General features: G+C 37.8%; 1 protein-coding gene across 3 annotated transcripts in view; it reads left to right on the plus strand.

Annotated features, from left to right (window-relative positions):
- LOC123534328 (nucleolar protein dao-5-like) overlaps window positions 1–26886 on the plus strand; it is a 95779-nt gene that overhangs the window by 52834 nt on the left and 16059 nt on the right. For 2 of the 3 annotated variants that reach the window (XM_053519685.1, XM_053519687.1), the window contains exons 1-2: window positions 19646–19752; window positions 26635–26767. The exons of the other annotated variant lie outside the window; for it this stretch is intronic. In XM_053519685.1, coding sequence (XP_053375660.1) covers window positions 19709–19752; window positions 26635–26767 — 177 coding nt within the window. In that variant the 5' untranslated portion in view covers window positions 19646–19708. Of the gene's footprint in view, window positions 1–19645; window positions 19753–26634; window positions 26768–26886 lie in introns of those variants that run through there. 3 annotated transcript variants of the gene reach the window in all.

The raw sequence follows: 26886 nt of genomic DNA on the forward strand, positions 1-26886 counted from the left end.
GCCGAAACCGCTCATCATCTTTCAAAAATATATTTCATGTTAAATGGTTAGTGGGGCTTTCCCGTTAAACATATGACTTTCTAAAAATACAATGGAATTTTCGTACAGTTATTGTTACTTTCAGACATCAAATATGTTGCAACAAATATCTGTAACTTGCTCATAAACATGTACCCATATAATAAAACAGTTATTGACTCTTGAGCCATTGGATATGATGTGATATTCTTCTCTTCCGGTGAATATCACATCATATCCAATGGCTCAAGTGTAAATAATTGTATATCATTTGATAAACCTATATCTTTGAAGAAAAAGAATGGAAAAAAACGAAGATGAATTATTATTATTATTATTATTATTATTTAAATATTATTAGATCTATTTACTTTTTGGCTTCTTATGAAATATTTACATCTTGGTTCATGTATCTCATGTGGAAATAGATTATACATTTACTTGTTACAAATGCAAATTGTCGATCGGAACAAACATCTGAGCACAGATAAACATAAATAAATAGATGAGTATTATATACACCATGCTTAAAGACAATTCCTAATACAACTTAAATGTTGAACTTATAGACAATACTTACCAATTGTTGCATAGGTATTGCCTGAAAAGTCCTTCTCTGCAAACCTACTGGTAAGCTCTGTTTTGCCACAGGCGCTTGGACCCGCGACAGCAATTTTTATTGAATATTCAATGTCCTCCATTTTCTCTCTTGATTCCTAACTCTCCAATCCTGTAGATTTGTTTTGTTGTTTTTTTTTGGCTGGTACCTTTCATTAAATTTAAACCTGTAAGCGCAAAACCTTAAAATCATTATAACATAGAAAGTGATTTTTTTCGAAATGCATAGCTTTGGTTTCATTTCACATATAAAGGTAATGTAAGTTTATTCAATGTAAAAAAGTAACGTAAGTTTCATTCAACATCTGAATGTGATTAAGTTTCATTACTCATACTAACATGCTGAGTCACATTCGTGATCTTGCTCGACTTATAATATTTAGATATTTAAGCAGTAAAAAATACACTTATATTTCAATGAACAAAAATGAAGATATAGTAACATAATAATCCTTGTATTCATAATTCAAGTCCTATGCATTTAACTCTGGTCCGTACTACAACCAGCCCTCTTGTAGCAATATGTTCGACTTGAATAATTGTCGAATGTACCACTTCATGCTTCAGTGGACATCTGAAGATTATAAGTATCTACAAGACTCATGCAGTAGCAATCCTGGTTTCTTTTCCTTCCTGTAATGAACGTAATCTCAGCAAGTGTGGCGGAAGGGTCCCCGCTCGTTCAGTTACACAGGATTATTCCTCCACCGCAGTCTCCGGTCTCGTATGCATTGTTGCAGTTGGTCTTACCCCAAACACAGCCGGATCATTTGTTGGGAAACTGTCTAGAGGGCAGCTTGAATCCACCTAAAATACGAAAATATTAGGTTATCCCTTGACAAAGTGCGATAAAAGTAAATATAATTGGTAACTTTACATTTAGCTTCCAGTAAGTGGACGTAAACCTTACCTTGTTCGAGCAAGGAGTTGCAATGGAATCCAACATTCCATACACTGTGTGCGAGAATCTGTTATGAATGTAGAACTTGTGAGCCATGACTACCCCTAGAATCAATATGAGCGGAATACAGCAACGAATAATTATAGGTGTTAACTGGTAAAATTAATAATTTTATTTTTACATCTACGCAGATGAATCAGTCAATTATAAAGTGTACCACTGAATATGAGAACAGCACAGGTGGATAATCGCGACGGACCTAGACTCCCTCGCAGCCTCGTCTGAAAAAGTTGTAACCGTCTATGTCATACTAAGGAGGCAGCAGTTTTCAGAGCTTCGTGGACTACAGTCGCCTACTTGACTTTCAAAACTGTAACCACACACCTGAAATACAAATATTACAATATTAATAAATGAATGTATGTGTGTCATAACATTCCATCAGCAATATATGTCTAAATCTAGTTTTCAGTTTTCAGTTTTCTCCCGTACACGAAATTTGATAACGAAAACAGCTAAATTTGCCAATTTTCAAATCGATGCAGAAAACTCCCTGCAAATGATACCACCAACTGCTGCATGGTTTCTTACTCCAGCAACACTGTGAAACCTGAAAATAAGCTCAAATATGTGTGCCATCCGTATCGTTTTTTCCCCCACTGTTTCAGTTTTCCTTAGGCCCCGTCAAAATGACAGTCCCGCTGTAGGCTAGCTCAACGAAAGCATGTATTCGCATCTGCAAGTCACAACGTCATGATTTTAAGATCAAGGCTACTCAAATTTTCATTCGATAACTGAATTTCAGTTATTGCAACTGAAACTTAAATTCTAGCAATTTTTATCATTTTTAAGTACAAATATGCACTTCAATCCGTAAATTTTTTCTTAATTTACCGTGGCCAATCCGACAATGCTACATGCAGAAAATAAACAGCCAATGAATTCAGACATCCATAATTACTAATAGGTTATACTCCATGAAAAAGACATCTGTCCGGAAGCGCAGATAAATGAATATAATTACCAGCAGGATACACCCCAGAAAAGGACTTTTGGCCGGAAACATTATTCTCTGGTGCCCTTAACACAACAATTTCCTGCCAATCCTTTGTTTAAAAAAATATCCTGGTCCTTATAAAACAATTATCAAAATGCCTCAAAAACTTTCTGAGCTCAGCACAATTTGTTATTCAATATTTCCACACACGAACACAATTATGATATAATAATAATACTGGCAGATATTATTTGTCAATAAAATCAAATTATCGAGTTTTCACTACACCTATATGGATTATTATTATTATTATTATTATTATTATTATTATACATTCAATGATGGACAATTCATTTCTTATAATTATTTTGCACATATTTTCATGGTGTATTGTGGTCCTCTGATGCGCTAGTAGTCCTCCAATTAATTACCATTTTATGACCGTTGATAAGCAGCAGAAAGGTTGGAGTAGCCAATTAAAATTTGCGTGCGGGACACTTATACAGTAGTGGATCTAGGCCTTAAAGTATCGATAGTTATTCTGACCTTACGTTTAGTACAATTTTCATCCATTGCTTTAGCAACTGGCTATAGCTCTAAATCAACTACCAAGTTTCAACGTCGCTTCGTTTGAGTTTTCCTTCTATTTCTATGTAACCGCATCACACAAATATTCTCGACGTGTAAAAATATAGTCCCATATTTATTTTTATAATCTTGGTATTGTGTGAGGCAAACTTAGTTTTACACAGAGCTGTATAGGGAAAACCTTTAAAAGTCTTTTTGTCTTGAACCACAATGCACAGAGCTTATAGAAATTTGGCATGTAGCATTGTCTAGTGGACCTCTACCAACATTGTTCAAATCATGACCGGTCTATGCACAATGAAATGTTGATTCTTCAGGTAAGTCGGTTGAAATATCATTCAATAAACACTTGCTATCAGTCCTTTTAGGGCTTTGGTTACATCTGGTGTTATTATTTTCTTTATTTTGCATTTTCATAGACCACAATTAACACATTTAAAGTAAAACATTACAAAATAAAATAAAACTATATAGCTTTACATACAGAAATAAACTGATATTTTTTACTGCACAGTTTTACGACAAATTGCAGTTTATCATTCTAAAAGGTAGGAGATAAACCATAAGTTATTACACAACTTTTATTTTTTGTAACAGTAGATCTATCAAGAGTTAAAAAAATCATCTTTTTCATTTTGTAGCAATGGATGTTGCACATAAAGCAAGCGTATGTGTTCTTGTCAACAAATGATCAAAAAGAACGCCGAAATAATCGTTTACGCGACTGTCCGGGTTTCTGGGTCCTCCGAAATTCCGGGTCGCCAACCAGTAATGTCTTGACACCAAATTATTTTATTTGCACTACTCACTATCGCTGTAAACGGTATTTTTCTGCCTTGTATATTAATTTTTTGTTTTGATTTTTGTTGACATGGTACAACCATGTGACCCTAAAATGGCGACAGGCTTGACAACGCCGGGTAAATCAAATGCTTGTCATAATCTATACAGTCAAATTGACATTTATGTCACAACTTTTAAGAATAAAATGACAGTACTGTATAGTGGGTTATATTCACGGTGCCAAATGTTCGCGTTTTTTTTAAGAGTTTTGAAATATAACCCGCTGTACATTATTTAATGTATCTATAATTTGCCGTATGCCATTCTTCAAATTCTCTTACTGTACTCAAAATACCGCCGAGTAATTTCATTGTTTAATTTTTAGCAGGTGCGCGTCACAACACCAGAAAAAAAGTAATTTTAGTATTACTGCATTATTCTTTAGTTGTTTGCTCGTTGTACAAGCAAAATAAATAATATTTAAGGTACTGGACCCCTAATAGTAATGTTTAAAAAATGGCAATTGCTTAGTTTATTCTTAAAGTTAACCGCGTTTCGTACAGTGTTGCAAATTTTATACAACTTTTACCGTGCCGTTTTTTTGTAAATTTTGTATAATTTATGGTATTTCCTCTAGCTCAAGTAGGGACAAATTTCAACGTGATGGCCACTATCTAAAACATTTGAAGAGAATTCATTATAGCATTAACTTTGATAAAAGAAACATCAAATTATCGGTAAACAATCATAAAACACAAAATAAAAATGTCAATATAATTTTTTTCGAGGGTGTCTCAAGTAAACGGATTTAATGAGACAGAATTCTAACTCCAACATTGAAAAATTAAGGTCGAATCCTGTGGGTCTGTTTTGATTTTGCTCACTTCATGCAAAAATAACCTTGGGGCAGAAGTAAAATCCACCTATATTTCTTCCACAATATGTAATCTAAAGAATGAAGGCAAAATAGAGAACTTTTACCGCATGTAACTCATTATTTTTAAAGATTTCTAACTCTACCCCTTCTGTTTCAGAGTTAAATACACATTGAACAACAAAAAATCGCTATTAAATGAAAAAAAGTTTCCACTTTTGTACAATACATCAATAATAAGTCTTGAAAAAAGTAAAAACTGCTAGAAAAAAAGGAAAATTAGAAGAAAAAAATTTGGTCCCAGTGGGGCTTGAACCTACGCACCCCTTAAAATTGCAGTCAAAATAGGTTTATAGTAGGAATTGAATACTCTTCAAAAAGGAGGTACTCTATTACGGGTCCAATACCTTAACTACTGAGATAAAAACTTTATACGATGAAAAATATAGCTCGGATAAAAATCAGCCTGTACCGATAAGGTACACCAAGGACAACATAAACGAACTTGAAATGGTCCAGCGAAGATCAGCAAGGTATGTGACTGGTGATCAAGTAGCGTGACAGAGATGCTTCAGAAACTGCAGTGGCCTACACTACTAGAAACAGGCGAGCGCAGTACAGGGCAATCATGATGTACCGCATAGTAAATCAGCTAGTGGACATCCCAAAGATACACCTCACTCCAGCCACTACACTGCGAGGCCATTCCCAGAAGTTCCTGCTACCATTCACCAGAACACTAACATACCAGTTCTCCTTCTTTCCCAATGGAATACGTCTCTGGAACATGTATTCTACCACAGGCAGTTGTCGACAGCACCTCCCTAGACATCTTTAGGTTGCAGGCAGTCCAGCTCCGATAGATGACCGTACCGTTTTTAACAGTACTGAAAAATAGATGTTTTAAGGTGTCGGCCCGGTACAATTTCTCCTTCTTTGCTGTATAGTAAAACAAGCACTTTTGGACATGGATTGTGAATTTCACAACAAAATTGCAGCATTGACAGCTCTGTATTTCTGAAGAGTAATACTATCCCAGTCAATATATCACAGAAAAACACCACCATCAACGATGAACTTTTTTGCTACACATCAAAGTATCTAGTCCATGTTTAAATTTCCCACTGACATCTGTCATGGCCACCAGTCTGGTGTAGTTTTTTAATCCTTCCGCACAGAAATGTAATCCTGAAAAACACACATAAAACAACTGTTAAAGACATCAGAAATGACAAAAAATGTACACAGTATCAATAAATACATTTGGAATATAACATGTCAAAGTAGGGATAGCGTTAAATTGGGAACTTCAAAATTTCAAAGAACTACTTTCTAGGATACAACGACCCGGAAGTACTTCTATACAGGGGTGACACCTTAACTAGCACAGGACGTTTTTGATTCACCCATGTAAATAACACGGTACGACGATACGCCAGAGGGCGGTTATTTAGGTAGCACGGTACACTTCGAATTTTGGCCCCGTCAATATTTGTTATAATTAGAACTTCGTGGTTTTGGATGTCTGTAAATTAAGGTGAGAGATAATGATTGTTAATTCTTTAGAAAATTTAAACAGCCGATACATGTAAAATTCTGATGTAAGTTGTAAAACTAACTGCTGCTAGCTTTGTATGAATCGGTGAGTCACCTTGGCGCGGGAAATTGAAATCACGGAAGGGTTCCGTGCTTCTTGATTGATACTCGGGAACTTTTTCGCTATTTTGTGGAAAAACGAGCTGGATGGGCCCCATTCCGTTTATATCCTGAAGTTCAGTAGGGACTATTAAATTGAGAAATGCAATAAAATTGGGCATTGTTCCTGCAGCGGGATCATTAAGGGCTGTTCAAAAAGTGCAAAATTGATGATTTTGGCATGCTATTTTTAATGGATTGTGTAAAACTTTCGTTTCGATAACTTTCTGTATTCTTGTATGAGAGTCGCTCCGTGTTCACAAAACATTTTCAGTCTCAGCTGAGTTTGATAATGAAACTTTATTTGTCATTTATATCTAAATAGCATGTGTAAAACTATATTTTAAGTAAGTAACTATTTTCAAACGCCTATTTAGTATTGATGGTCAGTCTCAGTTAGAATTTAACCTTGAGGTTCTAGTAAAATTGATATTAAAATTTCAAACTCAGACTCAGCTGAGACCGAAAAATGTTTTGTGAACACGGGGTCATCTTGCCATTAATTAAAAGCACAAAGCATGCACGCACCCTGATTCTGTTCATTAGGGAAGTGCAAAATTGCGACTAGTTACATGTAAGCCTGGCCGTGCCCAAAATTTTCGAATCTAAGTGTACCCTGCTACCTTAAGAAGAAGGAGGGGAAGTAACACCGAGCTTCAAGATTTCAAGATTTCAAGCGGTAACTTGTCGGATATACCATAGTCTGTTTCACTGATCTGTCTTATCGAATACAAATTAATATGTAGTATCTAACGCGTGGAAGAGTCTAGGATATAGATAAACACAAGCTAGCGCGCACTAACAGCGAGCATTAAAAGTAGCGAGCATTAAACTGAGTATTGTCCCTTGAATAGAAATCGGAAATAAAACTGGCGAACAGTAGCTTGCGAACGTAACTAAACTGCGACCAACTAATCTATTTACGGTCCGCACACTGTTGAATTGCGGCGAGTTGCATGGTTTTGTATTGTGGCCCGGGTACTAATTCTAAATAAAAGGCGTACATGTATTTTAAAGGCATTTATATTTATTAGGTTATTTATGATGTTTTATGAACTAAGGATTCCCGCGAAAGAATAAATGTATAAAATAAACGAAAATGCCTGAATTGTCTAGCTCCTTATAGAACGATAGGGTCTAAAACCAGTACGGAGGTGTTCGATGTATGTCGAAACGGAAACGATCATTTATCTATCAATTTAGATACAACTTTCATTTATAAAAGATTTGTTTGTATGCTTGTTTTGGGATTAACGCTGTATTTCAACGGTATTTCAGTCTTGTAACGGAAAGCAGTTAACATAAACAGTGTTCATATATTCTATACCAACACTAACCTGTTCCCCACAAGTAAAAGCCAACTTCCCAACATAAAATATCAGAAGTGGAGGACGAATGATTTCAGACGCATTATACTTTATCATATTGTCATGGAGAAGATTTGTAAAAGAAGAAAAAAAACCACAGCGACAGTTCAAGACATATTATACATGCATATACCAACCAGACAAATTATCTGAAAAAAAAGGTAGTAGGGTGATTTATTAAACGTTATATCAGAAGATAAAAGTATCATCATATTTATAAAAAGCTCCAATTAACTGTCTTAGAATGTTGATATCAAATAAGGAAGGAACTGTTAGCAGGGTCGTGAAAGGGACAGTGTCGGAGACAAAATGGGCCTCCTTGGCCCCCTTTGGTGCGCCGTAGCTCAGAACCCAGGAAGTGTGCCCCCCTAAAACCGGTATGTATCGAAAGGGTGTTCAAAGACGGACAAGAGGAGCCCAGGCTTATAGCTGTATCTTGGGTCTGGAACTGACAGCAGGGTCGTGAAAGGGACAGTGTCGGAGACGAAATGGGCCTCCTTGGCCCCCTTTGGTGCGCCGTAGCTCAGAACCCAGGAAGTGTGCCCCCCTAAACCGGGTATGTATCGAAAGGGTGTTCAAAGACGGACAAGAGGAGCCCAGGCTTATAGCTGTATCTTGGGTCTGGAACTGACAGCAGGGTCGTGAAAGGGACAGTGTCGGAGACGAAATGGGCCTCCTTGGCCCCCTTTGGTGCGCCGTAGCTCAGAACCCAGGAAGTGTGCCCCCCTAAAACCGGGTATGTATCGAAAGGGTGTTCAAAGACGGACAAGAGGAGCCCAGGCTTATAGCTGTATCTTGGGTCTGGAACTGACAGCAGGGTCGTGAAAGGGACAGTGTCGGAGACGAAATGGGCCTCCTTGGCCCCCTTTGGTGCGCCGTAGCTCAGAACCCAGGAAGTGTGCCCCCCTAAAACCGGGTATGTATCGAAAGGGTGTTCAAAGACGGACAAGAGGAGCCCAGGCTTATAGCTGTATCTTGGGTCTGGAACTGACAGCAGGGTCGTGAAAGGGACAGTGTCGGAGACAAAATGGGCCTCCTTGGCCCCCTTTGGTGCGCCGTAGCTCAGAACCCAGGAAGTGTGCCCCCCTAAAACCGGGTATGTATCGAAAGGGTGTTCAAAGACGGACAAGAGGAGCCCAGGCTTATAGCTGTATCTTGGGTCTGGAACTGACAGCAGGGTCGTGAAAGGGACAGTGTCGGAGACAAAATGGGCCTCCTTGGCCCCCTTTGGGTGCGCCGTAGCTCAGAACCCAGGAAGTGTGCCCCCCTAAAACCGGGTATGTATCGAAAGGGTGTTCAAAGACGGACAAGAGAGCCCAGGCTTATAGCTGTATCTTGGGTCTGGAACTGACAGCAGGGTCGTGAAAGGGACAGTGTCGGAGACAAAATGGGCCTCCTTGGCCCCCTTTGGTGCGCCGTAGCTCAGAACCCAGGAAGTGTGCCCCCCTAAAACCGGGTATGTATCGAAAGGGTGTTCAAAGACGGACAAGAGGAGCCCAGGCTTATAGCTGTATCTTGGGTCTGGAACTGACAGCAGGGTCGTGAAAGGGACAGTGTCGGAGACAAAATGGGCCTCCTTGGCCCCCTTTGGTGCGCCGTAGCTCAGAACCCAGGAAGTGTGCCCCCCTAAAACCGGGTATGTATCGAAAGGGTGTTCAAAGACGGACAAGAGGAGCCCAGGCTTATAGCTGTATCTTGGGTCTGGAACTGACAGCAGGGTCGTGAAAGGGACAGTGTCGGAGACAAAATGGGCCTCCTTGGCCCCCTTTGGTGCGCCGTAGCTCAGAACCCAGGAAGTGTGCCCCCCTAAAACCGGGTATGTATCGAAAGGGTGTTCAAAGACGGACAAGAGGAGCCCAGGCTTATAGCTGTATCTTGGGTCTGGAACTGACAGCAGGGTCGTGAAAGGGACAGTGTCGGAGACAAAATGGGCCTCCTTGGCCCCCTTTGGTGCGCCGTAGCTCAGAACCCAGGAAGTGTGCCCCCCAAAAACCGGGTATGTATCGAAAGGGTGTTCAAAGACGGACAAGAGGAGCCCAGGCTTATAGCTGTATCTTGGGTCTGGAACTGACAGCAGGGTCGTGAAAGGGACAGTGTCGGAGACAAAATGGGCCTCCTTGGCCCCCTTTGGTGCGCCGTAGCTCAGAACCCAGGAAGTGTGCCCCCCTACAACCGGGTATGTATCGAAAGGGTGTTCAAAGACGGACAAGAGGAGCCCAGGCTTATAGCTGTATCTTGGGTCTGGAACTCACAACAGGGACGTAAAACGGTTATTTCGTTTGCTTACGGTTTGTAATGAACTCGTGTATACATGTTTCTCTTTTCTGATATCTGTTGCGCCGTAGCTCAAAAGTCTGAAACTTGATATATTTGGTACGAACGAGAAACACATATCGTAAGTTTTCGAACTCACTAGATGTGCTTGCGTCATTTTGATATCTGGTAAATGTTCATTACTCGTATGTGACAGCCCTCATTTACCCACCTTGTCCTAGTCATGGTAATATGTCTCGTAAAAGCTTCAGCTTCTATTAGGAAATATCAAAAGTCACTGATACTGGATACTTTGAGTTAACGAGGAAATTGTAATGGCAAAATGGATGATATTTTGGTATGTATACATTTTTACGATCAGGTTTGCAATATAATGAAGGAGCCTTCGTGGCCGATTGATTCAAGTCGCAGACTTCTAATCACTTGCCTCTTGTCGATGTGAGTTCGAGCTTCGCTCGAGGGTTTTAAATTCTTCATGTGAGGTACCCATTCAGCTGGCTTCCAAAGGTCGTTGGTTCTACCTAGGTTCCAGTTCGTGATGAAATAATGCAGGGAGAGGCACCTTTGGTCTTCTTCTACCACCAAAAATCTTGAAAGTCGCCATATGACCTTTAATTGCACCGGTGTTACGTTTAACTAAAAACAACAACAACAACAAAAAAAAAAATACAAAAAAAAAAAAATAAGAACAATGCAAAATAATGAAAATCATTATACTTGACATTCACTATTTAAAGTTCCATCTTTGGGTAGATCTATGGTACAAAGTCAATATTGTCTATTGATTACATGCCTTAAGTTTGTTTATAAAGTTTTACTGTTGACTAAAGGTCCACTCCTACGAGGGTCGAAATGCTTGTCCTACTTGTCCTACTTGTCCCCTCAACTCCGGAGAGCGGCTAGTATTGAATGAAGGTGACAAGTGAAAGGCTAATGACTTCCAGCAATGTTACTTTATATCGGTCCAGTTCTTTTCGAGGAATCCCTGTCCATTCGTTTCTTTAATTATTTCAAGTTTCTTTTTGTATCAATATATTGATGCATTTTCTCTTTGCGTCTTGTTTTGAAATAATGCAAGCTATTTGCCTACATGCATTGTATTTGATTTGTTCATCACCCTGCTAATGATGTGTTGAAGAGGATATACCTACCTGCAATATACGCAACTGACCTTAAAAAGTATTTATTTGTCAGTTCTGTTGAAAGGTTTGGGTTAACTGTCACTGGATAATAACTCGACTGAGAGACGGTTTTAGAGGCAATCAGTTGCCCGCTGTGGCTGCATGAAGATCTTTTACCATAGTCCGAAATGGAAAAGAACCGAACCAAAAAAGTAAAGAATGCATTACAGCTAAAAGTTTTCACATAAACAGTCAAATCTGTCTAGTATAAAGACCACACTTGGGAAATAAAAAAGTGGTCTTTCTTGACAGGTGATCCCTCCACACATGTTTACACTTTTATGGTTAAACGAATTCAGAGCAGATCGTAGCCTTTATAAGCAAGTTTTATAGTCGTTTCCTTCCTTTATAAAGCTTTAACTTATGCCGAAACCGAATTGGAAAGGTGAAAAAGGTCGCATGTTTCCACAACATTTAACATTTGTATGAATACATGTCCAAGTATCCAAGCATTATCATCACCATCACTATGGTGATTTCAAATGTATTTCTATATATACAGTATGCTATGCTAAGTACTACACTTGGTCACCCAGAAATCATGTTTCATGTAGAGAAGTTGGGAGCTACTACCACAGAACGGATCAGGACACTTGCCACCGGACCCCCAAAGGACATTTGCCCCACCACCGCACACCCCACCCTATCCTCACTTCATGAGAAACTGGACTGCTGGATATTTGCCCTGCCCCAGTTGAACTGGAAGATAGGACATTTTCACTCCCCCCCCCCTCTCCCCACACACACATCACAGTGCTTATTTCTAAAACGGGACATTTGCCTTACCCCACCCTCATCGCCCTCCCCCTCCCCAACACTTTACAATTTTACTAGTAAATAATTGTCAAGTTCACAAATTTTCAGTGTTGAATACATTACACTTATTGTAAATGAAAAAAAATATAACGTTGTTATGAGCACTTTTGCGACTTGATAATAGGCTATTATTAACCTTAACACCTAAATGTAAATAAGATATCAAATTTGTATTTAGAGTAATTTTGATAATAAAACAACATAAAACACAGTTACATCTAATGGTATTTAGGACAAAAATATTGGGATTGTATAATTATCAGGTAAAGGTAAGGGTAAGCTTTATTTAATGTCGCATATAATCCAACATATAACACGAGCTACAAAGCTCTTGTGCGACAAACTAGGTATCTAGTAACAGAATGGTCAAATGCACATTTTTTACGCAAATTGCTTCGAAAATCACATTTTAGCCTAGCCCTAAAATAGTTGTGACGTTGCCGTTTTTATGGCGATTAATTTAGTTTCGGGGCGTCCATTCAATTGAAAAAAGTTATTATTTTTCATTTAATACGGGGGTCTCTTAAGTTTTCGCTGTATTGTCTTAAATCCCAGTCTCCCCACCAACTTTCATGCGAAGATTTTGTGCATCAAAATTTCAGAAAGAACTGTTTGTATTTTAAGAGAAAAAAAATGTTAATCACAACAAAAGTTATCAACAATATAAATTTCAGTTTAAGCGTATTCTAATTTTGTAAGCCATTTTCCGGCTTCTTTCCAACTTTTATTGTCACACCTGTAGATCTGAATGCATGTTACACGTCTTATTAAACATCTTGCTGCTCGTTCTCTCCTCCATAGATATTTTAGGTTTCTGAAAATGTTCCTGAAATGTTTTTAGATAAAATAAGATTATTAGATTCCTTCAATTGCCTGTTTGTAGGATTAATTTTCAGATTGTTGCGTTATTTAATAATTTTTCGTATTTGGTTTAATTCCATTTCAACTCTTTCCGTGACATAACTGGAAGGTTGGTGAGAAACGACCTAACACCAAAACAATGGTTTTCAAATACATAAGTGCAATAAGTTATAAATTTATTTCATGTCCGTACATTTTTAACGTGTGATTGTCTGGATATCAGACTGGAGAAGAGTTGCGGCTGAATCAGGTTGTTCTACTATTACATAAAGGCTAGTGTTTTAGATTGATACAGGATCGTATTTCATGTACAATATCATTAATAAAGATGAGAAATAGCAGAGGGCCTAAGAAAGTCAGAATTAGCCAGCAATAACAAATGTTTTGGGATTTTACGCCCTTTTTCGTCAACATTTTATTTTACAAGAACTAAACTGTTTTCCATAGCACCTTGCAACTGTCCCAATGAAAAATATTAATCACGGATAGTATGGTGACTGATTTCTGCCATTTTACGTTTTAGCCCCCCAATACCCCGCCGGGCTAAAACGCGAGAATTAACAAGTTAAAATGGCGGGGGCGCGTGGCGAAGCTCGTTATTTAGCGGGGGCGCGGAGCGAAAACGCGATAATTGTCGGGTTCGCGGTGCGAAAACTTGACACTTAAAGAGCGGTAATTATCGGGTTTTCGTCCCGCGCCCTCGCTATTTTAGTTACTAAATCTCAATTTCGGCCCGAAACCCATGCAATTAGCGAGATTTCGCCCAGTACCCCGCCATTGTAATGCTTAAATTTAGCATGTTCGTCCCGCGACCTCGCTAATTAGCGACCCAACCGTTTTACTTATCTAATAGTTTTAACTTTTCGCAGCGCGAGGACAAACAAGACGGTCATGGTGGTCCTATATCGTTCACCTGAATCATGTTATTCAAGTAACCAAAACATAAAAGGTCATGATAAAGGTCAGCCTGGGGTATGTTCTAAAATTATTTTGAAGAATGTTGAGCACATGTGTTTGACTGTGGGCTTTGGCCTTATGGTCATCTACGAAGTTTTATGGTCATAGGACCAAGCGATGCAGAGTTATCAATCTTTTTGTTACTAAAGGTCATGGTGACCTTTATTATGCCCTTTGCCCTCGGGGCCAGCATTCCTACTAAGTTTGAGGGTCATAGTCGTAAGCATTGTACAGTTATAAGGTTTTCTGGTACTAAAGCGCACAGTGGCCTTGACCTTTGACTTAAAGGTCATCTACTCTTCAGGTCAAACCTCCCTATTAGTTTATGAGTCCTAGGCCCAAGCACTGCCGATCTATAAGAGCTTTTTGTTCTATGTAAATAAGTGCCTCTAGGTGGAGCCTCTTTTCACCCTAGGGGCATAATTGGAACAACTTGTCTTGGGACCACTAGGCAATGCTACATACCACATATCAAAGGCCTAGGCCTTGAACTTTCAGACAAGAATATTTTAAAAGTTTTTTTTCTATAAGAAAAAATCTATGGAAAATTTGGGATGACCCGGGCGAGGCCACTTTTCACCCCAGGGGCATAATTTGTACAAGCTTGGAAGAGGACCACCAGGCAATGCAACATACTAAATATAAAAAAAACCCCAAGGCATTGCAGTTTCAGGCAAGAAGACTTTATAAAGTTTTTACCTATAAAGTCTATGTATAACTTGGGACTCCACGGCCGGGGCATACATTGAATTCAGCAATGTTTCACATCAAATATCAAAGGCCTAGGCCTTGTGGTTTCAAACAAGAAGATTTTTAAAATGTTCAGTTAAAAATCTATTTTAGCTCCTGTGACCTAGTTGTGCAATGGACTGGAACCATTTGAACAACTTTGAAAAAGACCCACCCAAGGATCATTCCTGTGAAGTTTTGTCAAAATCAAATCGGCAGTTTAGGTGTTGTTTTATGAAATTCTGGACAGATTAACGGTCGGACTGATGACGGACGACGGACATTGACCGATCTCAATAACTCACCATGTGTACTTTGTGCTCACATGAGTTAAAAAGTAACTACATGTATCCCTAAGGAACATGATGTGTACACTTAATTGTTGCTTCTGCACAAACTGATCACAAAGCGACACATCTTCAGAAAATTATTTAAAAGAAAGGATTTTTTCTATAATTCTGCACATATGTTTTACATAAAAGCCGTGTAACACGAGATCGCGGGGAGAAGAGGCGAAATTTAAGCATTACAGTAGCGGTGCGCGGGGCGAAAACTCGCTAATTGTCGGGGGTGTGGGGTGAAAGTCAAGATTTAGTATTTAAATTGGCGAGGGTGCAGACCGAAACCACGATAACTAGCACTATCTAAATGTCGACTTTTCGCCCTGCGACCCCGCTAATTATCGTGTTTTGGCTCGACGTCCCCGCTAAATAGCGACTTTTCGCCCCGCGTACCCGCCATTTTAATTTATTAATTCTCGTGTTTTCGCTCTGCAGGGTTGCGGGTTGAAAAGGTGATGTGGCAGAAATCAGCCACCATAGGATGGTGACTGCACCGGGCACCGAACCTATGATCGCTCGATTGACAGGCGAACGCAAGCTCAAACATTTTTTTTTTGTTCTGTGTTAAAAAGATATGATTGTATTATTTTATGTATGAAACAAAGACGAATCAAGTATAGTTACGATAAAAACGCGAAATTACATTGTTATCACTTCCCCACTACCCTTCTGTTTATTCAAATTAAATACCTACCTTTTTTCCTTTTTATTTCCTTGTTTCTGTTTTTTTTCCTTTTCCCTTTTTTTCTGCTTTTTTATTATTTTTTAATAGTGACCCTGAGAGGTCACGTTTCAATGGACCAGGGTTCTAAATTTCTAAATTTTTGCGTCAAAGTTAGTTTGGAATCGGCATCGATCTTACATATCTCAGTCTTCAGTTCATTCATTTCACCCGGTTTTGTTTCATGCTAAAGTTGAAAATGACAGCAATTTAGCGGCTATATCCAGCTACAATATTCACGTTATTCAAATTTGAAAAAAAAAAGATACACATACTGATTAAAACAGTGGAAGTTTTTATCTGAGTGTTAGATACGAATACGCTCAAATGCTGACAAAATCTTAGCTATATTTTATCTGTATTCATAAGTAAGTATTTACATTCTGCTTCAAGGCGTTCATTTTGGCTTTGGTGGAAAATAATACATATCAGAAAATATATCCACTCTTTTCATTAATTACAAGAAGATATATTACTGTTTACATATGAGGAAAAAAAAAACTTGATGCGAAATTAAGCTGTTTACCGGCAACGCTTAGAACATGGCGTCGTCTAGCGTAATGTTTGACGTTCTGCTAGATATACCACTGCATTACGACAGGTAAGAGTGGTTCGTGGTAAAAAAAATGCCTCCTACTGAACCATTTCAAAGTCTCTCTTATGGGCTCCAAACCCACGATATAGCTTTCCACTTGAAATTTTCGTGTTTTCCTAGATAAGTCGGACACAATTCACTTATTTTAAGCAATGACGGATCAAAAGGGACAATGGTACGAATGATAAACATTTTCTTATATTATCATTTTCGCCATGTACTCCTACTACAGTCCTAAGATAGAAATAGAAATAGAAATAGAATTCTTCTCGAAACAGACCATGGCTTTAAAGAGACTCGTTCATACATTTTAAGGGAACATTTTTTAAATGTGGTGTTATTAAATTCCCAGTGATACAAACTTGTTGACATAACAATTTTGCAAGATATTCTAGTAAACTTCCAAAAATAATGTGTAGAAGGGAGCAAACCGTTGTAACGCTTTTGAAATAACGCAGAAAGTCAACATTCTTCTCGCTTTTTTCCAATGTCTTACAGTTATTTTCACACATTTTATCATTTTTCTCTGTCATACGTCCAGATCCGTTCTATGTCAAAGTTTGTGGAAAGGAACCTGTTGAAACATTTCATACAAACTGGACGAGTAGCTTTAAGGTTTCTGATATTGAGCAACGACAAGTCAAATGGGTTCGTGGTATAATAATTTCTCCGACTGAATCATTTTGAAGTATCAAGATTGTTTTTAAACACCCTTTTCAATAACGTTCCGGCGATCTTCCCTGATTCTAAGCTTTAACATCAATGGAATCAAAAAAGTCCCAATAGTAACATTATCACGCATGTACTGCAAGATATAGTAGTTCACTTTGCTATGAAGTACGAATTAAATACTGCTACGATGAATTAAATGTGATGACATGTAATACAGCCATTCACTTGCAATCATGTATTTTCTCTTTGTTTTTAAAACATACATTTGACACACACACATATAGCTTTTAATTTCTTGTTTGTTTGTTTCGTTTTGTTTTGTTTGTTCGTTCGTTCGTTCGTTCGTTTTGGCGAAGTGGACACTTTTTATTATTTTTTTCAAATTAATTAATTTTGTAGTAATACGTAATTAGGCATATTTATATCAAACCTTATTATTACCTTAGACCAAGTGTTAAAAAATACGTTGACCTCCTTAAATGTGATAAGAATAGAATAATGCTCAACTCAGCAAAGTTTATTTACTATGCATCACCCTTAAGATCAAGTTTATTGTAATACTTGACATCATACATTCTCAATGTATTAATGATCACTCAGAAACATTTTTAGAACATGTGTCTTATATACATTATGTCTTTTATCCACCCTCCGTCTAATTACTTATTGTTAAAACTGCCCGCATTACATGACTTCTTGTTGACAAATATTTATATGTATACATGTATCACATAAAACTGTATAGTTTACGTGAATAAAATTATCTGTCTGTCTGTCTGTCTGATTTTTAGCTATGATTGGTGAAAGGGGGCATAATATTATCACAAATATTTGTTAGTTACTAATTACACATTTTCATGCATGTACTAACGGCCCCAAGATACGGCCTTCATTTTTGGAATCTCAGCCTGAACATAAAATTATAATTGCGTGACCCTATTTATTAAGCCAAAAATGGCATTTTGTTAATAACATTTAGTCTTACCTGTTACTTACGCCCCATTTTTGGTCAGTTTTTGAAATATCAACTGAAGAAAAATGCCATATTTGGCATATGGAACATTTTAAGATTGCATATTATATAATTTTGAATGCAACAATAATTATTATACAGCAAACAGACAACACATACGACCTTTCGTTATTGACGACTGTAAAAAGGCGTATACTGATAATTTCTCAAATATTATCAACCGGCCATGTCAGTATGTAAAAGCTTTCGCTTTGCGTTTACAGTATAGATATCATCAGCGTCAGTGAGAAATCTGAAAAAAAGTTTTTCTTTTCTTCTTCTTCTTTTTCTTCTTCTTCTTTCAGTGTTCTCGAAAGTACGACTTTTTTTATTTATTTCTGGAGCTTCTGGAAGTAGCTGCTTTTTTCTTTATCGTTCCGTTCTTTCCCGATTCCCGATCGCATGTACGTATACTATATGTTTCTTTCTTTTTTTTTTTTTTGGTTTTTGTGGGAGTGGGGTACGATACACTAAATAGATTCTGTGCTACGACGAGTCAAATGAGAACTGTATTCGGAATATGTAGATGCTGGAACAACTGATACGTATTAGACCTTCCTGGTAGATGTAGGGCCTAAATGTAGATAAAAACCTATAGTCTCTCCTATTAGTCAGTGGTCGCCTTCCAGGACTGAGGTTCTATACTTTAGCATTTGCGGCGATAGCCTCAACTGTAAGAGCGGACGCAGTGGTCCAGTAACACAGTGTTTGACTACGAAACCTGGGGTCGTGAGTACGAGCCCTGCTTCTTCAACTGAAAATTACCAGAGTCCTGTGCCACAGTGATTTACACCTGGTACACTAAAGAACCAGGGAAGCTTCTTGAATCGGGGCGTCTTCTGTATCTTGCACTATCCTCCCATTAAGATTACTTAGAGTATTCCGCCCGTATGGATTACCGATGGCGACTAAAATAAATTTAAATACGAACAAACAAAAGAAACCTCTTCTGAGGGGTTCGTAGTTTAAATAGATTTTATTTATTCACTCCGAACCTGAAAATTGCAGAAGAAACATATAGTAGAAAGCTTATGTTTATGTCACTGTTGTCTTCTATTTCTAATAGATCTGTGGAACCGTGGATCACATGATATCAACAACCGTTCATCGTAGTAATTGCCGAATTCTTTTAATAGCTAAAACGAGAAAAATGGTAACAACTGGAGCAGAATGGACATCTTTAAATACTATTTTTAACAAATATGCTTTCTTACTCAGTCTAAATTGTTTGTGTATTTGTAAAATGATAGGATTGTTTTGCTAGAAGCTTCTTTGCGGACCGTATAAACTGCTGCAGGGCCGCAGTTTAGTGCTGTCAATTATTATACCTATATATAATTGATTTAAACAACTATTTCGCATAAAATCATATTTAATTGTTGATAGTGTTTTTATAATTACAACACGATAGACGTGCATATTAGAATACATTACTAAAACACGTAAAATGCTCGTCACTTTTTGTGTTGGATAACTTACTGTCTGGCAGTTATTTTCAAGGGGGAGTAATTAACGTTCGCTGAAATTTTTAATGTTTGCTGGAGAAATTAATGTTCGCTGTTAACGTTCGCTCGCTTAATGTTTGCCAGCTTGTTTTCAGTTAGGATATACCATATACCGGTTATTAGCCATTCCAAATAGGAAACATGCGCAGTGATCATTTCCGCTGTCTTATGCTTTTTATAATTTTCCCACTTTTTCAATAAACATGGAAACCTATGTGAACCAGTTGTTAAAAGATGCCGATTTATCGTAATTTCTATTTATTTTTTCTATGACTATTTCATATTGTAAAGTTTCATTCATGAATTATTTAAGACTTTGAAATATCTGGATTTATTGTAAGAGTATCATGTGTTTCCGCGACATTAAAGTAATTAAAATGAAGTTTCATTTTTGAAATGACACTAATTCAGACAAACTTTCAGTAGCAATTGATTTGATAGATATGATGGTATTTTTCTATATCTGATTTTCATGCAAATTTATCAGGAACTGTGTCTACAGTCTAGGCCCAACTTAATTGACGTGATCCCACAAAATTTTGAGTTCATTTTGGTATTGGCTATATCTCCACTCACACCAAACACTTGAAAGACCAAAATATAGTGGAGGATATTTTGGATGAAATTGTCATCGCTGCGAATTCAGTGTTCACGAAAGACCCTAAAAATTCACAGGACAGTCGGTCTGGTAAACATGATTTTTTTACAGGGCCGGATAATATTTTACCAGACCGAATTCTTTTTAATAAATTTGATATCTGATCTTTAAAACTGGTATTTATATATAGTCTATATAGACAGCATTACACAAATTACATCCTTTAAGTTTATTTCCACTTATTAATTGAAACAGATTTCAGACATTAAGTTTTCAGGCTGTAAAAAGTCTCCCTGTACTTGGATTCAGTGTTGTTATATTTTCTGGTCCTTTGGGACCATGGAGTCCATTCAACATATGTGTAATAGATCTAGAGTCCCGCTTAACCGTTGCTAGGGGGCGTGAGAGATGTTGCACATTTCATTACCTCTCGCGAACAGACTCAGTCAAAACGAGTCTGTTGTTATTCATAACTTTATCATGACATCACAGTACATTAGGGGTTCTAATTGACCAATCAGACAGCTGCATTTTCGAGTACCTGCCAGTTTCCACTTGGGTATAACAAAGTATATTTACAATGAACATATAGTGACTTTAGAAATAAATATCACACTATTTTAGAAATCAAATTAAGATTTCTCACTGCACATGCCCCAGATGATGCTACAAACAACAAAACTTTGAAGTTTCATTAAAATATTATATCAATTTATATCTTTTATTTTAGTTGAAAGTTTGAGATTTTACACAGGGAGTCTATGATAAAGTCCGAGTAAAATGTAATCATTACCCAAGTGAAATTAGTATCATTCCGCAATGTTTTGGACATGTTAAAATTATGAATTCTTCTTGGTTGCATTCTTTGCTTCCAAAGGATCTTTTAGTAATTTTACAGATTTTATTCATATTCATTTGCTATATCATCGCTGTTTTTTACCCCACAAGTCTGTTGTTTGCACCGAGGCACGTTGATGTTGACATATAAAGAGAAAGATGACCTCGGAATTTCTGGAAATTCCCGTCTGGTTCCCGCGTACATAAATCGAGTACCATCCACGATTAGTACGCATCCAATGATAACGCGCGTTCTTAGAATTGTCGTGACGTCGTGAGGAGTTTCCACTGTTTCTATTTTAAGTACCAATGAAACAAGTGCTTACTAAAATATAGTTTGACATCAATTTCTCGAGATTCCATTTTACAATTTAATGATGAAAGTCGAACTTTCGCGAAATCGTGGAGGACTTTCTTCTTATTTTATCATATTGACCTGCAATTTTTATCGGACACTCGGTCTTGTGAACTTGATATATCATGCCGGACCGGATCAAAATTTACCGGAAATGTCCGACGGTCCGACGGCTTTCGCGACCTCTGCGAATTTGGGTTTAAATGCTGATTTTGTTGCGAATATGAGATAAATTCAAATAAAACTTGAACACATGTATCAAAAGTGGATTCAATTCCTCATTGAATTATGTAAAAATTATCAAATGATTTCCAAAATTATGAATTTCCTGATGATTTATACCTATTTATGTACTGTACATGATTTACATTTACCGCATCTACACGGCGGTATGTGCATGCTATAAAACAAATAACATTACATACTGTACTATGATTTATCCTCCATTTAGTTAATTTATTTTGGTCTTTCGAGGTTTTGATGGTTAGATTGCCCATCACAAATATACAACAATCTGACCGTCAAGTTATTAGCTCGACTATTCGAATAGTCTAGCTATTCTACTCACCCTTGCGTCGGCGTCACACCTTGGTTAAAGTTTTGCATGCAAGTACATACAGCTATCATTTAAAGGCATATATCTTTGAAACTTTTTTTTTTCTTTTTCTAGGTCAATTACCAACCTCACTGGATCAAGTTCCATAACTCTGACATGTATTTTGAGCAAATTATGCCCCCTTTTGGACTTAAAAAATCATGGTTAAAGTTTTACATGCAAGTTACTATCTCCAAAACTAATGCAGATATTGAATTGAAACTTCACATGTGTCTTTGGGGTTATAAAACTAGTTGATTGCATGAAGTCCCATAACTCTGACCTGCATTTTGGCCAAATTATGCCCCCTTTTGGACTAAGAAAATCCTGGTTAAAGTTTTGCGTGAAAGTACAGCCCTTTTTTTTAATGCCGTTTTTAGGGCCGATATTCGGCCCCATTCCCCAACCTGAAAAGTATATATTTTTCCCCGCCTTGTGAAAATTTTCCCCAAGCAAAAAAAAAATCGATTTCAAACATTTTTGCCCGTTTTTTACGTCCCGCAATAATATTTTCATGTGCCGACTTTTAAACCTTTCTATGACGTCATTGATCAATATCGCAAGGCGCTATTAAGGTTTATGAATAGAAAACAAGCGTCAGTTCGGCATCGCTAGGTGCTTATTATTTTTTATAGTAAATCAAACGTTTCGTTGTCATACAAAACAATGTCTCATAATTCCCGCTGTTACGTGAAAAAATAAATAAATCGGTAGCAAAAGGAACAAAACGCATAGATCTTTTGTTTAAGCAAGGAGCACTGTCAGGTTCAAATGAAAAATCCGACGACAACACTGAATCAACACTTGTTCATGTCGTTTCTTCGACCGGCAGTGAATCTCAGCCTCCGGTTAACTTGAGTGAGTCCCCTACGGCCAAGAAACCAGGGGTTGAAGCTTGTTCTAGTACTAGTAAACCTTGCTGGAACAAGGACCTTGTGAACACTGACATTGATGCCATTATAGACATTTTTAAACTCAAGAGAAGAGACATTGCTCTTCAAAATTGTTGACTTGAGTAAAATAAATTGTTAAACTAACAGTGCTTACTTTGATTTCTGTTGATTATTCATGAAATTAATTTGCTAATATTCTTCATTGTCACATTTCATTTTCCCCAAACCAAGGGTTTCGCGATGTAAATTTCCCCCCTCAAAGGGTCCCGGTACCTTTCCCCGAATTCTCAAAAACAGGGCTGAAGTGCATACAGCTATTACTTAAAGGCGTATAGATTTGAAACTTATTTTTAGCTCACCTGTCACAAAGTGACAAGGTGAGCTTTTGTGATCGCGCAGTGTCCGGCGTCCGTCGTCAGTCCGTCCGTGCGTGCGTCCGTGCGTGCGTGCGTCCGTAAACTTTTGCTTGTGACCTCTCTAGAGGTCACATTTTTTGTGGGATCTTTATGAAATTTGGTCAGAATGTTCACCTTGATGATATCTAGGTCAAGTTCGAAACTGGGTCACATGCCATGAAAAACTAGGTCAGTAGGTCTAAAAATAGAAAAACCTTGTGACCTCTCTAGAGGCCATAATTTTCAATGGATCTTCATGAAAATTTATCAGAATGTTCACCTTGATGATATCTAGGTCAAGTTCGAAACTGGGTCACGTGCGATCAAAAACTAGGTCAGTAGGTCTAAAAATAGAAAAACCTTGTGACCTCTCTAGAGGCCATATATTTCACAAGATCTTCATGAAAGTTGGTCAGAACGTTCTCCTTGATGATATCTAGGTCAAGTTCGAAACTGGGTCACGTGCGATCAAAAACTAGGTCAGTAGGTCTAAAAATAGAAAAACCTTGTTACCTTTCTAGAGGCCATATATTTCACAAGATCTTGATGAAAATTGGTCAGAACGTTCACCTTGATGATATCTAGGTCAAGTTCGAAACTGGGTCACGTGCCATCAAAAACTAGGTCAATAGGTCAGATAATAGAAAAACCTTGTGACCTCTCTAAAGGCCAAATTTTTCATGGGATCTGTATGAAAGTTGGTCTGAATGTTCATCTTGATGATATCTAGGTCAAGTTCGAAACTGATTTAACTGTGGTCAAAAACTAGGTCAGTAGGTCTAAAAATAGAAAAACCTTGTGACCTCTCTAGAGGCCATATATTTCATGAAATCTTCATGAAAATTGGTCAGAATGTTCACCTTGATGATATCTAAGTCAAGTTCGAAAGTGGGTCACATGCCATCAGAAAGTAGGTCAGTAGGTCAAATAATAGAAAAACCTTGTGACCTCTCTAGAGCCATATTTTCCATGGGATCTGTATGAAAGTTGGTCTGAATGTTCATCTTGATGACATCTAGGTCAGGTTTGAAAGTGGGTCATGTGCCATCAAAAGCTAGGTCAGTAGGTCAAATAATAGAAAAACCTTGTGACCTCTCTAAAGGCCATATTTTTCAACGGATCTTCATGAAAGTTGGTCTGAATGTTCATCTTGATGATATCTAGGTCAAGTTCGAAACAGGGTCATGTGCGGTCAAAAACTAGGTCTAAAAATAGAAAAACCTTGTGACCTCTCTAGAGGCCATACTTGTGAATAGATCTCTATAAAAATTGGTCAGAATGTTCATCTTGATGATATCTAGGTCAAGTTCGAAAGTGGGTCACGTGCCGTCAAGAAGTAGGTCAGTAGGTCAAATAATGAAAAAACGTTGTGACCTCTCTAGAGGCCATTTTTTTCATGGGATCTGTATGAAAGTTGGTTTGAATGTTTATCTTGATGATATCTAGGTCAAGTTTGAAACTGGGTCAACTGTGATCAAAAACTAGGTCAGTAGGTCTTGAAATAGAAAAACCTTGTGACCTCTCTAGAGGCCATACCCTTGAATGGATCTTCATGAAAATTGGTCAGAATGTTCACCTTGATGATATCTAGGTCAAGTTTGAAACTGGGTCACGTGCCTTAAAAAACTAGGTCAATAGGTCAAATAATAGAAAAACCTTGTGATCTCTCTAGAGACCATATTTTTCAGTGGATCTTCATGAAAGTTGGTCAGAATTTTTATCTTGATAATATCTAGGTCAAGTTCAAAACTGGGTCACATGAGCTCAAAAACTAGGTCACTATGTCAAGTAATAGAAAAAACGATGTCATACTCAAAACTGGATCATGTGGGAAGAGGTGAGCGATTCAGGACCATCATGGTCCTCTTGTTTCTTTTTTAATCCCCCGCTGTGGCGGAGGGATTATAGGAATGGTCTGCGTCCGTAACAAAATCGTGTCCATATCTCCTAAACTCCTTGAAGGATTTTCATGAAATTTGGGTCAAATGATCACCTCATCAAGACGATGTGCAGAACCCATGGGTCAGCCTTGTCGACTCAAGGTCAAGGTCACAACTCAAGGTCAAAGGTTTGAGCCTTCCATTTTGTGTCCGCTCTATATCTCCTAAACCCCTTGAAGGAATTTTATCAGACTTGGGTCAAATGATCACCTCATCAAGATGATGTGCAGAACCCATGAGTCAGTCATGCCGGCTCAAGGTCAAGGTCACAACTTAGGGTTAAAGGTTTGAGCCTTCTATTTTGTGTCCGCTCTATATCTCCTAAACTCCTTGAAGGATTTTCATCAAACTTGGGTCAGACAATCACCTCATCAAGGCGATGTGCAGAACTTATGAGTCAGCCATGTCAGCTCAAGGTCAAGGTCACAACTGAAGGTCAAAGGTTTGAGCCTTCCATTTCGTGTCCGCTCTATATCTCCTAAACTCCTTGAAGAAATTTTATAAAACTTGGGTAAAATGATTACCTCATCAAAACAATGTGCAGAAATTATGAGTCAACCATGCCAGCTCAAGGTCAAGGTCACAACTAAGGGTCGAAGGTTTGAGCCTTCCATTTTGTGTCCACTCTGTATCTCCTAAACCCCTTGAAGGATTTTCATCAAACTTGGGTCAAATGATCACCTCATCAAGAACTCATGAGTCAGCCATGTCAACTCAAGGTCAAGGTCACAACTGAAGGTCAAAGGTTTCAGCTCTGTATCTCCTAAACCCCTTGAAGGATTTTCATGAAACTTGGGTCAAATGATCATGTCACCAAGACGTTGTGCAGAATTCATGAGTCAGCCATGTCAGTTCAAGGTCAAGGTCACAGCTAAAATCAAAGGTTTACCCTTTCACTACCCATAACAGTGGCGGGGGATTTAGCTGTCTTTCAGACTGCCTTGTTCTAGATCAATTACCAACCTCACTGGATCAAATCCCATAATTCTGACATGTATTTTGGGCAAATTATGCCCCCTTTTGGACTTAGAAAATCCTGGTTAAAGTTTTACCTGCAAGTTACTATCTCCAAAACTAATGCAGATATTGAATTGAAACTTCACATGTGTCTTCAGGACAGTTATTTTGACTAGCACTGGGTCATACTACGTCTAGCTTTGGTACGTTTTTTGGCATACCTGTCGTGTAGCACATTTTTGGGCATCAAACCACAGTCACGTCCAGCTGTATTAACATTATTTCGTTTTCAAAAACGAATATATTATTTTTAGCTTGATCAGGTCCCAGAAAAGTCACAAATTAGCTAAATCTGGTTGTATAATTATAAATCTAGAAATGGCTATAAAACCAACAACAGTTGTACAAATACGGCAATATCAAATGGTTTGTTAGACAAAAGACAATCACAAAGAACTGATATCTTATTCTTAATTCAGTGCTGTAGTCTTTTAGCAAAAAAGAGGTTTTAAATGGTTTAAACATGTGTCAAGGTTATGTTTTTATTTTTGGGTTGCAGGGTTGTTACAAAGAAGCATGTAAGAATGAAATATAAAGAGCATGTTGGTCGTGAGCTGAACCCTGATGAAAAATCCAAGATAAATGACATGGTTTATGCCTTTGTGAAGGAATTGTCAGCTGCAGCCCAGAAGGTAAATTAACTTTACCTTGCTATATTTCTAAAATGGACTGGTTCATCATTCAATTTGGGCAATACCATTTATTATGCGAAGGGTTGTTCACTGAAAATTTACTGACTGAATAGCGAACA

Source organism: Mercenaria mercenaria, chromosome 12, assembly GCF_021730395.1.
Source record: "Mercenaria mercenaria strain notata chromosome 12, MADL_Memer_1, whole genome shotgun sequence".
Classification (NCBI taxonomy): domain Eukaryota; kingdom Metazoa; phylum Mollusca; class Bivalvia; order Venerida; family Veneridae; genus Mercenaria; species Mercenaria mercenaria.